Consider the following 12,575-nt stretch of genomic DNA (forward strand, 5'->3'; position numbering starts at 1 on the left):
AGCCTGGGGTACATCTTGTCCAGTCCTGGTGACCTATCCAACCTGATGCTTTCCAAAAGCTCCTCCTTCTTAATATCTACATGCTCAAGCTTTTCAGTACACTATACATCATCCCTACAATCGCCAAGATCCTTTTCCATAGTGAATATTGAAGCAAAGTACTCATTAAGTACCTCTGCTATCTCCTCCAGTTCCATGCACACTTTTTCACTGTCACACTTGATCAGTCCTATTCTCACATGTCTTATCCTCTTGCTCTTAACATACTTGTAGAATGTCTTGGGGTTTTCTTTAATCCTGTCCGCTAAGGCCTTCTCATGGCCCCTTCTGGTTCTCCTAATTTCTTTCTTGAGCTCCTTCTTGCTGGCCTTATAATCTTCTAGCTATCATTATCTAACTTTTTGAACCTTTCATAAGCTCTTTTCTTCTTGACTAGATTTACAACAGCCTTTGTACACCATGGTTCCTGTACCCTACCATCCTTTCCCTTTCTCATTGGAACTTACATATGCAGAACTCCACGCAAATATCCCCTGAACATTTGCCACATTTCTTCCGTACATTTCCCTGAGAACATCAGTTTCCAATTCATGCTTCCAAGTTCCTGCCTGATAGCCTCATATTTCCCCTTACATTGGAATTAAACACTTTCCTAACTTGTCTGTTCCTATCCCTTTCCAGTGCTATGGATCACAACTCTATCTCCAAAATGCTCCCCCACTGAGAGATCTGATGCCTGACCAGGTTCATTTCCCAATGCCAGATCAAGTACAGCCTTTCCTCTTGTAGACTTATCGAAATATTGTGTCAAGAAACCTTCTTGAACACACCTAACAAACTCCACCCCATCTAAACACCTCGCTCTAGGAACATGCCAATTGATGTTCATGAAATTAAAATCTCCCACCATGACAGCCCTGTTATTATTACACCTTTCCAGGATCTGTCTCCTTATCAGCTCCTTGTTGTCCCTGTTACTATTGGGTGGTCTATAAATAACACCCAGAAGAGTTATTGAACCCTTCCTGTTCCTAACTTCCACCCATAGAGACTCTGTGGACAATCCCTCCATGTCTTCTTCCTTTTCTATGGCCATGATACTATCTCTGATCAACAATGAAATGCCCCCACCTCTTTTGCCTCCCTCCCTGTCCTTTCTGCAACAGCTAAAGCCTGCCACTTGAAGTAACCATTCCTGTCCCTGAGCCATCCAAGTCTCTCTAATCACCACAACATCATAGCTCCAAGTACTAATTAATGCTGTAAGCTCATCCACTTTGTTCATAATACTCCTTGCATTAAAATAGACACAACTCAAACCACTGGTTTGAGTGCATCCCTAATAAAGTTTAAGGGAAATAAATAAAAACACAAAATGCTGACAGAACTCAGCAGGTCAGACAGCATCTATGGGAGGAGGTAGTTTAAAGGAAGTGGGGGATTCTCAGACTCCTGTAAATAATGGGTTAAGTACCGATTATGTCTGCATTTTGTGAGCGACTGCAGTGTGTTTGAATGATGTAGTGTGTCAGAGCTGCTTCTTTGTAGCAAGGGTTGAAGTTCACACAGATCCACATAAGATGTTTCCTGATTTTTCACACCTTTTGGTTTAGACAAAAGGCAGTACCTGATGGAAATTAGACAGGACATTCCTTTCTTAATTAAAGCATAAATTGGTGGATGTTCTTATCTTCGTAATTAAGTTTTGGCTCCAACAAACCGGGTAGGACATTCCTTTCTTTAATTAAAGTGGCTGGAGTGTTTATCAAACTGATTGCTCTTTTGTATCGGTGGCCTTATAAATTGTAACAGTTCTGGGAGGCGAACAGTGAACTTGTTGAACCACCGGAGGGATGATAATGCTTCTCCCCTGATGTCGGGACCAAGTTCACCTGCGGCCTGAGCTCGAAGAAATAAACGGGTGAAAAAGATAAGTAACAATCTTTTGGTGCTGTCATTATTTGATCCAGCAAATTTATGTTTACATTTGGTGCCGTGACTCAGATCCCAACGTAGGGAACGTCTCTCTGGGCTGAGTAAGTGACAGGGGGCATGAATCGAACACAACTGAGCGGCAGGGCGCGCCCAGGTAGTTTACCTCTGGCTACTCCTTGTGTCCGACCGAGCATTTTTTAATTAAACAAAATAAACTTTATTCAAAAATAAAATTATGTACAATACACCATTCAATGACTCTCAGTCCTTTACAAATGTTTCCATTACAGTCTTTAAATTCCCAAAATTTTGCCACCCATGTGGCACTCTGATATTCCATATTTACATACACCTGATCAGGAGTATACACCCCGCCCTCCTACCCCTTTTGGCTTGCCCATTGAGACTGGTACCTTGACGGGATCAGACAACCCGTTTGGACACAGGATTTAAGATAAGCATTACTCTTTTACATTGCTACGGGTGACAGGATATGGCCGGTTGAAATTTGAAAATGATACGAGACCGGCAGCCCGGTAAAATTCTTACCTTGGCAGCAGAAATGTGGCTGGTTGAAATTTAATGAGACAAGTTCAGGATAAAGGAGGAAAGGCCTGCAGAGTATGTGAGAGTTGTTTTTTTTTCGCGAGTATTGACGGAAAATAGGCTAGCAGTTTTTGTGAGAATTAAAGGCTGCAGGTGACATTGTGTATTCTGTATTGTTCCTAAGGAAAGAGTCGGGACTGGGGACCCCGGTCAGGAGAGGCGGCCACCGCTACCTGACGCATTTGACCATATCAGCTGCCTCCTAATAAGATGGCCGGTTGAAATTGATTAAGGGGGAGGCAGGCTGGCTAAATTTCTCACCTAGTGGCATAAACAGAGACTGTGTTTTGGTTTGTGTCTAGGCCCTTGTGTTGTGTATTTTGTGCCTATAAGCTGTTTGCCTCGTTGGTTTGTCTGTGTTTCATGTATTTGTGATTTTGGCTACTCGCTTTACTTTGTACAGCACTTTGGTCAACATGGGTTGTTTTTAAATGTGCTATATATACGATATACTTTTAAATGTGCTATATACTTGACTTGATAAATAAGAACAACTAATAAGGGCAATAATGGGACAGGCCCTTGATACAGCTATGTGTGAACGAATACCGGATAAGAGAAGGACCTCTGGATGTTAAGTACAGTGCTAACAAAGAAACTAGGGAAACAGTGTGGCCACCAGGGAAACAAGCAGTATATTTAATTTGGGAAAAGAATTGCGGTAAAAAGTGGAAATTATTGATTAAAGAATGGAAAGGTAGAGCCAGTTGTTACGAACCCCGTAACTGGGTGTCTTACCAGCAAAGATAGGAGTATCTGTTGAAGTCTGATGATACTATTTTTAACAGTATTTATTAGTAAAAATACACAAAAATAATATCAATGCAAATATACAGATAATATACATCATCAATACTAAACCTAAAAGTGCGGGTATAATAATCATCAAAAGAAATAAGCTCTATCGTTGTCTAGGGGATAATGAATTGTCCGATGGAAATATAAAGTTCAGTTAAGTTCATATAGGCTGCAGTTGTTGTTGATCACTGTGTTGCAAGTGTGTGAGAGTGAGAGAGTGAGAGAGAGAGAGAGAGAGAGAAAAGCAGTAACAGCTATTAACTTGCCGACTTTCCTTGTTACGATCTTGATCCGTATCTGTCCTTTAGCTAGATCGTTCCGTGGAGGACTCGTCACCCAGGCAAGGGTGGACACACACACAAGCCCCCACCGGTCTCGTGGTGTCTCTCCTGGTGCATCTGGGGGGTGTTCCCCAGACCCTACTTTTATCCTCACTCACGGGGTCTCAGGTGTCAATCAGGTTGGGATGATGCAATCCCTCAACCAGACCACTCTGGTTGCCCCCTGAGGGGTTTCAATGAATAGTACAGTACTCAATACACAATTCCTTCTCCAAGAGACAATAGCAGTAATCAGTGGTTCCGTTCCGCTTTTGTTAGAAGGAGTCATTCCACTTTTGTGTATTCCTGCATTGTCAATATCAACTGCCTTTTCTGTTATCCTGCGTCTCTCTCTCATTACTGACATGCTGTGTATCTCTCTCATTTCCTGGGTATCAGACCCAAAATAATAGCGATTTTGCGATTCTCAAAAAGGGGGTGGGGCGACTTTGCTCCTCATTTGTAACACCCCCATCCTTCTAAGGATTTTTACCACCGGGAAAAATTAACTAACTAATACAGAGTCTTACAGAATTTCAGAATCTAACACGAGAGTTTTTTTTTCACTATAGAGTACCGTAGATGTCGGATTATAAGCCGCTACTTTTTTCCCACATTTTGAACAGCTTTGAACACTGCGGCCTTTACTACGGTGCGGCTAATGCATGGTTTTTTTTCATGCCGCCAAAAACATTTTGCCTCGTAACAGTAGACCAATAAAATTGATGAGTAGTTCACAGAGGTCCAATGAAATTGTACGATAAATCAAGCGCACTTTCACAATTAAATTATTGTAAATCAGTCATTTGTACTCACCCTCATCAACATGGAAAACACTCAAAGAAAAGCATTGTGCTGCCTTTATGGCAGTTATTTAGTTTATAATATTTTCGCTTAGTAATTCATTTGTTAGTAATTTCTAGTTAAAGTTAGAAGTGTTTTAACTACGGTATATTTGTTTTCTGTACTACATCCCGGGATGCTATGACATCACACCCGGTTTCGCCGCGTCTTGTGGGAAATACCGGTTTGCGATAAACGGGAAGGTGGGGGCGAGCGGCATTAGATCTGAGCGAACGCTGCTTTTAAGTTAAAGGCGATCAATAACTTTTCCTGGTAGGCTGCAGTATATATATTTTTTACCAGTCGTTAGGAGATATTGGAATGTTGTTCAGTAAAAAAGTATACGCAACGTAATTTGTGTTACCGATACGTATGTATATTTAAAAGTAGCCGCGTTACAGGCACGGTTCGAAAAAAAGCATTTGCAATATGTATTTGTTTATGTTACCATATGGATTTAATTAAAAGTTAAAAAATCCTCACGTGTAATATCTTTCTGTGTAAATATCTCATATTACAACGTGGGACACCTGCGGCCGAAAATCCGGTGCGGCCTAAAATCCGGTGCGGCTTGTACAAGTACAAAATTGATTTTCTTTCTAAAATTAGAGCCAGCGGCTTTTAATCAGGTGCGCTCTGTAGTGCGAAATCTACGGTAATACAGTTATACATTCAATTCAGCATCTAGATAAACATTTAGCGATTACATTGTCACTTCCTTTAATAGCTTAATATCTTGTACCTTAATAAATTCCTGTAGCATCAGACTCCAATTTAATAACCACCTATTTTTATTCCTTTTCTTCAGCAAAAGAAAACTAAAGAGTTGTGATCTTAAGTATATAATACAAAATGTGAACAATACATGTGTGATTATTCTGTAGTACATTACAAAAGTTTATGCAACTATTAATCTTTATTTTACTTTTAAACTCAACAGTCAATCTTCCATGGTGTTGTCTTTATTATTTACATGCTTTGTCGAAATCCCTTAAAACCAGATCCTGTTATTTAAAGTGGCATTTTTCATCCTTCGCCCCTTTTCCAGTTAACTCTCACGTGGTTAGCTTGCTTACCAGTGTGGAATAGGCTTTTGCATGCTCCTTTCATAGGAGTTATTTTATCAACAGTGTTTTCCAAACTTAGCCCATCTTCTGAACTTCCACACAATTCTTTATTGTTAAGCAAGTCTTTCGTTTTATCTTCAGGACCCATCATTCTATTAGTTTTCAATTTAATATCTGCAAGCGATCCCTCTTTGTCCAAACAACATTTCAAATTCTGCCTCTTCACAGCACACCCTTGAATAACATTAGCGAGTGAAGCACCTTTACATTCCAAATCAAACTGTAATTGATTCGCAGGCACCTTGTTAACAAGCCATTGTTCCTTCAGCCTGGTTACTGCTTCTGACACCAATCCAGATTTTAAATTTTCTTCATTCAATTTAGGAACTACACTTTTCCCATCCCCTTCAGTAATAATATTCACCTCACCACCTTTTATCTCCTCACTAACTTTTACCACACCTTCGAACACAAACAACTGGGAATTCTCACTTCCCACTAGTGCCAAGGTTAACCCTTTCTTCACTGAACCAAGTCCATCTGACCCACAAGGACTGCATTCCTTTTTAACTGAATCAGATACCTCAGACTTTTCCTGAGTTTCATTACTAGGTTCAGTACCATGTGCATCCACATCTTGAACACACTCAAACGGGACATCTGCCTCTTCCAGGCTTTCAATACCCGTCCCCTTTTCAAATTCTAAGTTCCCCTGATCTTCCCAGTTACTCTCTGGGCAACTCCCTTCCGGAGTAAACTCAACCCTGCGGGCTGAAACAACCTTATCTGCCAACCCAGCAGACTCCTTCAAGGTAATGGCATCCTTTTCATCTAGGACCGCCCTCATTTCATTATCGGGAACACCTTTAAAATTTTCAACTTCTTCAAACAGTTCTGTCAAGCCAGACAGATCATCCATGTCCAACCCTGGACCTTCTAACAGCCTTATCTGTTTCTCATTTTTACTCCGTGCCTCTATAAATTTCCTCCTGGCTAAGGGTAGGTCTACCTCCTCTCCTTTACTCTCTTTCACCTCCCTATTCTCCGTTTTACCACCCTCTAACCCCTCTTGGTACAGGGTCGGTAAAAACGTCTCAGCCAAATCCACACAGGACTCATTTAAACTGGTCTCTTTCTCAACTGCCTTTCTCGACATGCTGTGAGTGATCGTGCATGCGGGATAGATCTTGGAATCTAGGGGCGGGTCCTCAACACTTACAGGCTGGCTCGTCAGCTTCATTGCTGACCAAACCTCACCACCTGCTAAATCGTTACCATGAAGGACATCCACGTCAGCTCTCGGAAATTCTGATCGCACGCCTATTTCAAATGGTCCAGATACCAGATCATAATTTATAATGATCCAATGCAAAGGCACAGCTTCTGTCCCTTTTCCTATGCCTCTCAAAGCTACCTCTCCAGTCTCAGGAGCAAAATCTAGTACCTTACTGAGAATCAATGACTGCTCAGCTCCAGTATCTCTCCAGATCCGCACTGGAACTGGTGTTTCTCCCTCTTTCACAGACATGGTCCCTTCTGAAATAAGTTTCTCACGCCCCTTTCGTATTCTATCTACCTGGGGCTTTCTCGTCGATTTGTTGATCGACACAATACATCCTGTAGGGACTGCTGCTTTCTCTTTTCCTGTCTCCTTCCTTGGAGCAAAGCACTTAGATGCAATATGACTCACCTTTCCACAATTAAAACAGGTCAAGCCAGAAACCCTCCTGCCATCTTGCCTTTCTTCCTCCTTACTTTTACCACTAGCTCCCAGCTGAATTTCTGCCTCAGCTGGCGGGCTTTCTCTACCATTCCTACGGTCTTTCAGGTAACTCTTAGTCGAGGAAAACTTTGTCTTGTGGGTTAGGGCATATTCATCTGCGAACCTGGCAAATTCGGATATGGACTTATTCGGCTTCTCGTTCAAATACATCCGGATATCATCCGAAACACAACCTTTAAATTCCTCAATCAGAATTAACTCCCTGAGACGCCGAAAATCCTCTTCCACCCTTTCTGCTGCACACCAGCGATCCAAGAGCACACCCTTCTCAAAGGCAAACTCTGCATACGTCTGATTCCACACTTTCTTTAAATCTTTGAACTTTTGTCTATAGGCCTCAGGTACCAATTCGTAGGCCCGAAGATAGAGGTATGTATGGCAGAAAGGACTCCCAGGAGTTAGGAGGCACTGCAGGCAGAGTGCTAATGGGTGGAAGGGAGAAGAAAGAGAGAATGAGAAACAAAGAACACAGGCAAAAGCAGATCTGGATAGACAGGAAGGTTTAAAATCGGCAGTGTGGTGCGTAAAGATCTAGGGCCAATACGGGATCCCGAACCCATATCTGGCATAGCGACCATTTGAGGACAGTGACCGCGATGAGGACTGGGCACCCACCTCATCCCCTACTTCACCAGGGGCTGAGTGCACCCAGTGCTTCCGACCCCAATCCTCCCGGTACTCAGATACAGTGGCCACTGGGGCAAAACAGCAGCAGCAGGGAAGGGGAGGATCCTTATACCCTGAGATCCAGAAGGGGAATACCAAGGATTATTCTGAGACAGGGAGGGAGGAATCCAATAAAACCCCAGAGTTAATGGCTCCACAGAGACAATTGGCTACCCATGCTGCCCAGTCCACGAGCAGCTGAGGAGGAACAGCCCTCAGTAACTCTTGTATGCACCCTGGAAGCCTCAAGAGATGATAACGATCATGAATCAGGCCCCGATAGAAAAGAAAAACCAGCACATTTTGGTGAGTATGTCTGCAGTACTATACAAATGTATAATGCGACAAGCTTTGCCATATTACTGGGACCCAGCTTTCGAATCCCAATCAACCCTGAAGGGAACTAACATTAAAGGTGAATACGTTCAGCAGAAGAATGCGAGAGGTTTATATCTGGGGAGCAGAAATGGGAACAAAAACCTACCAAGGGATAGGTGGGGACAACAACCTGTTTAGAGATTGACAAGCAAGGATGCTTCCTACCGTCAGTACCACCCCTCAGGAAGAGCCTAATATAATATTGCAAGATTCTGCAATTCTAATTCCGTTTATGATTGTATAGGAAAAGAGATACCGGGCTATCAGATTCAGATTATTGTCATTTAGAAACCACAAATGCAATGCAGTTAAAAAATGAGACAACGTTCCTCCAGAATGATATCACAAAAGCATATGACAAAACAGACTACACCAAAAAATCCACATAACATTTGGCAATCCCCAATCCTGAGTCCGGAGAGGCTGCTGCGTATTAATATCGCGCTACCGTCTTAGCGCGTTCCCCGGAAAGGAGCTCCAAATCCACCAGACAAACAAGACCAAAAACTAAAGCTACAAGACCTGCACAAAACCACATAGTTACAACATATAGTTACAACAGTGGAAACAATTGTATAATTGATTAAAAAAAAACAGACTATGGGCACAGTAAAAATAGTCCAAAGACGTTAAAGGACTATAAGTTCAAAAGAAATCACCACACAGTTTCCACAAGTCCCCAGGGTCCCGACAGACTCGACATTCCACGCCAGCGGCAGAAGGGAATACCCCCGCTATGGACCTCCACGGCGCCGCCTGACTCAGCCTCGCAGACGCAGCACACACCGAAAGCGACCTGACCGCAGTGGACTCCGAGTCCGTCGAACCTCCAAGCCGACGACCATCCCCTCCAGCACAGCTTCTCCGAGCACCATCCTCTGCCGAGAGTATTAAGACGGCCCCGCCAACGGCCATCGGCAACGCGACCCCGAGGACTGGGCGCCTGTTCTTCCCAGCAGAGTCCTGGACCTCACAGCAGCAGCAGCAATGAAGAAGGTCTTCCTGGAGATTTCCCGATGTTCCTCCGTGCTCCCACGTCCGTTTTCAATCAATTATGATTGCACATGGCACCCCACTTCACAAATAACAGATAATCAGCTCTGGAGTGGCCGCTGCAAGCTGCGTCACACCGCCATCTATCAGACACTACAATTACTCCGTGTTCGAAGGCACGGAACATACGTATTCACGTACCCAACCACTGCAGGTGGAATTCCAGGGGAACCAGTGTGAGGTTTCATTTACAGTCACCACCAGCCAGGTGTGTAATCTAGCAGAGTGAGACTTGCTCTGACTATTGGAAGTCAAGATTCTATACACTGACAAGGGTATCACCCTGGGACTAGCAAACAACCGACACCCCTGTGGTGGGCACAATCTGGATTTGGACCCACTCTGCCAGAGGCAGACTCTCATGTGACTCTGCTCTGACCCTACAGGGTGCTCAACTGAGGAAAACCAGTATTATGCACCCCTCGAGGGACAGGAGTTCCCAGTCACAGAGATTGGAGAGGTTAAAGGAAGAGAGGGCAGTACATTACTGGCCGAGTTCCGGATTTCCTTTGGTGATAGACAGGACTGATGGTTCCCCATACCACCGTTAGGCTTTGCCCTGGGTTGAAGCTAAAGAGCCTAGGGGTTCCTTGCCTACACCCTGATGAAATAAGCCTCCAGCACTGAGGGAGACTGGCAAGACTTGGCTGCGGGCCAACTCCGATACTGGAAGGAATCTGAGGTGAAGACAGGACATCTGGTAAGACACTCTTTTAATATTGACCGAACCCAAGTTGTTGTACCCCATCTCTGGGCAAATTCAGGCCATGAAGTCGGATACACCAACTGCACCTCCCCCACCACCGTCCGGATCACCGTGAAAGAAGGACAGACTCTCCCATCCCTTCTGCAATACCCCCTCAAGCCCGAGGCAATGTTTTATAAGGATGGAGGCTCTTTTGTGGATCCAGCAAGGAATCGATGTTCTGGCTGTGAGATACTGAAGTAATAGACAAGCCTTTTTTTCTGAAGCAGCTGCCTCCGCCTAGAAAGCTGAGCTGCTTGCTCTGACTCGTGCCTGTATTCTAGCAACAGACTAAAGTGCGAACTTTTACACAGACTCCAGCTATGCACAGACTATGGAACTTTGGAGATTGTTGACTTCCTCTGGCCACCCCATTAATAATGCTACCTTCGTAAACAACTTACTCACCGCTCTACAGCTACCTTGAGTTTTTGCTATTAAATGTGCAGCCCATAAGGGAGAATCTGAGATATTTAAGGATAATGCTCGTGATGGTGCAGCAGCAAAACAGACAGCCTTGTACTCCACAATTTAGTCCCCTCGGGAGCCCAACAAGTTCTTATTAGACAAAACCTAAGGACAGGTATGCCAGATATGGGGGAAAATACGTAAATTCCAGGGGGACACCCCTGATGAAGAGTGTAACCTATGGTTCCAAATGGGGTGCCACCTTGAGCCTCAGAATAATCTATGGATGACCCCTGCGGGACAGGTTTGCATCCCTTCTGTGTTTTTACCTATCTTAATTGATTAGTGCATAACTGTACACACTTGGGCAAGGAGGGAATGGTTAATACGTTATTACAAACGTGCTGTCACCCTGAATTCCAGAGAGCAGCTGAAAAATGAGATAAAGCATGCTGAATTTGTAAAAAGACAAATGCTGGAAAAGGGGTGCCCTGTGGTTCTGGAACCACCCCCTTGCGGGCCCGGTGGGCCTTTAGCTTGTCTGCAAATAGAATTACCTAAAGTATATTGTTATAAGCATTGTTTAGTAATAGTAGATATATTTAGTAGACGGATTGAAGCTGTCCCCACGACTGACAATACTGCTACAATGGTGGTAAAAATATTGCTGAGAGAAATAATTCCCCATTATGGACTCCCAGAAATGATAAGCTCAGACAATGGACCGCACTTTGTAGCCAAAATAAATCAGGAAATCTGCAAGCAGTTGGCTATAAAGCAACAGTTCCACTGCACCCACCACTCAAAGGCAGCTGGCATAGTGGAATGAGCCAATGGTATCTTGAAAGATAAGTTGGCCAAACTTACCCAGGAGACTGGACTGACCTGGTTAAAGGATCTACCCTTGGCCTTGTTCCACATGAGAATCACACCCTCAGTTAAAACGGTTATCCCCTGCCGAGATTATCTACGGGAAGCCCATGCGAACCCCATGGGGGTCGGATCCAGCCCGACCTCCCCTTCCTGAAAGGATGGACATACATACCTTAGGGGAGGAGATGGGAAAATATTTATGCAAGTTAACTAAAACTCTCTGAAGCTTGCATTCACAGGTACGACAGGCCTATCGAGAGAATGACACCCAGCCTAAGGGTGACTACTCCACCATCGAGCCTGAAAATTTTGTCCTGATTAAGAACTGGGATCGTAAGAAGTTGGAATCAAGGTGGAAAGGACTGTACCAAGTGCTACTGACAACACCTACTGCAGTGAAGGTGGAAGGGCAGCTCCAGTGGATACATTGAACGGACTGTAAACACATTACTGGCAGAACTGATAAGGACTGAAAAATGTATTGGTTAATGATGATTTTAATGACCCTAAGGGGACCTGCCCCTGTTTCGGGAGGACCCCAGGTTAACACTTTTCTGTCTCTCTCCCACACCTATGCTAAGCAAGTAGAGTGGGGAGCATGTTGGGTATGTTTTGTATTATGTTGTAGATGTGACAATCTGTTCTGAAAAAGTTATCATGTAATGATAAAAAGGAGGGAATGATAAAGTTTAAGGGAATTGGGGGATTCTCAGACTCTTGTAAATAATGGGTTAAGTACCGACTATGTCTGTGCATTTTGTGAGTGACTGCAATGTGTTTGAATGATGTCTCATAGCTGCTTCTTTGAAGCAAGATAAGGGTTGAAGTTCACACAGATGCCCCTTATCTCCTGATTTTTCACACCTTTTGGTTTAGACAAAAGGCAGTACCTGATGGAAATGAGAGAGGACATTCCTTTCTTAATTAAAGCATAAATTGGTGGATGTTCTTATCTTTGTAATTAAGTTTTGGCTTCAACAAACCAGGTAGGACATTCCTTTCTTTAATTAAAATGGCTGGAGTGTTTATCAAACTGATTGTTCTTTTGTATTGGTGGCCTTATAAATTGTAACAGTTCCGGAAGGCGAACAGTAAACTTG

At 43.6% G+C, this 12,575-nt stretch overlaps 1 protein-coding gene across 3 annotated transcripts in view; it reads right to left on the reverse strand.

Annotated features, from left to right (window-relative positions):
• Positions 1-12,575, reverse strand: part of fam124b (family with sequence similarity 124B) — a 59,867-nt gene that overhangs the window by 11,255 nt on the left and 36,037 nt on the right. Inside the window, exon 1 of one of the 3 annotated variants that reach the window (XM_073040967.1) lies at positions 1,475-2,058. The exons of the other annotated variants lie outside the window; for them this stretch is intronic. Within the exon in view, the coding sequence (XP_072897068.1) occupies positions 1,475-1,577 (103 nt within the window). The 5' untranslated portion in view covers positions 1,578-2,058. Of the gene's footprint in view, positions 1-1,474; positions 2,059-12,575 lie in introns of those variants that run through there. 3 annotated transcript variants of the gene reach the window in all.

This window comes from Hemitrygon akajei, chromosome 3 (genome assembly GCF_048418815.1).
Source record: "Hemitrygon akajei chromosome 3, sHemAka1.3, whole genome shotgun sequence".
Classification (NCBI taxonomy): domain Eukaryota; kingdom Metazoa; phylum Chordata; class Chondrichthyes; order Myliobatiformes; family Dasyatidae; genus Hemitrygon; species Hemitrygon akajei.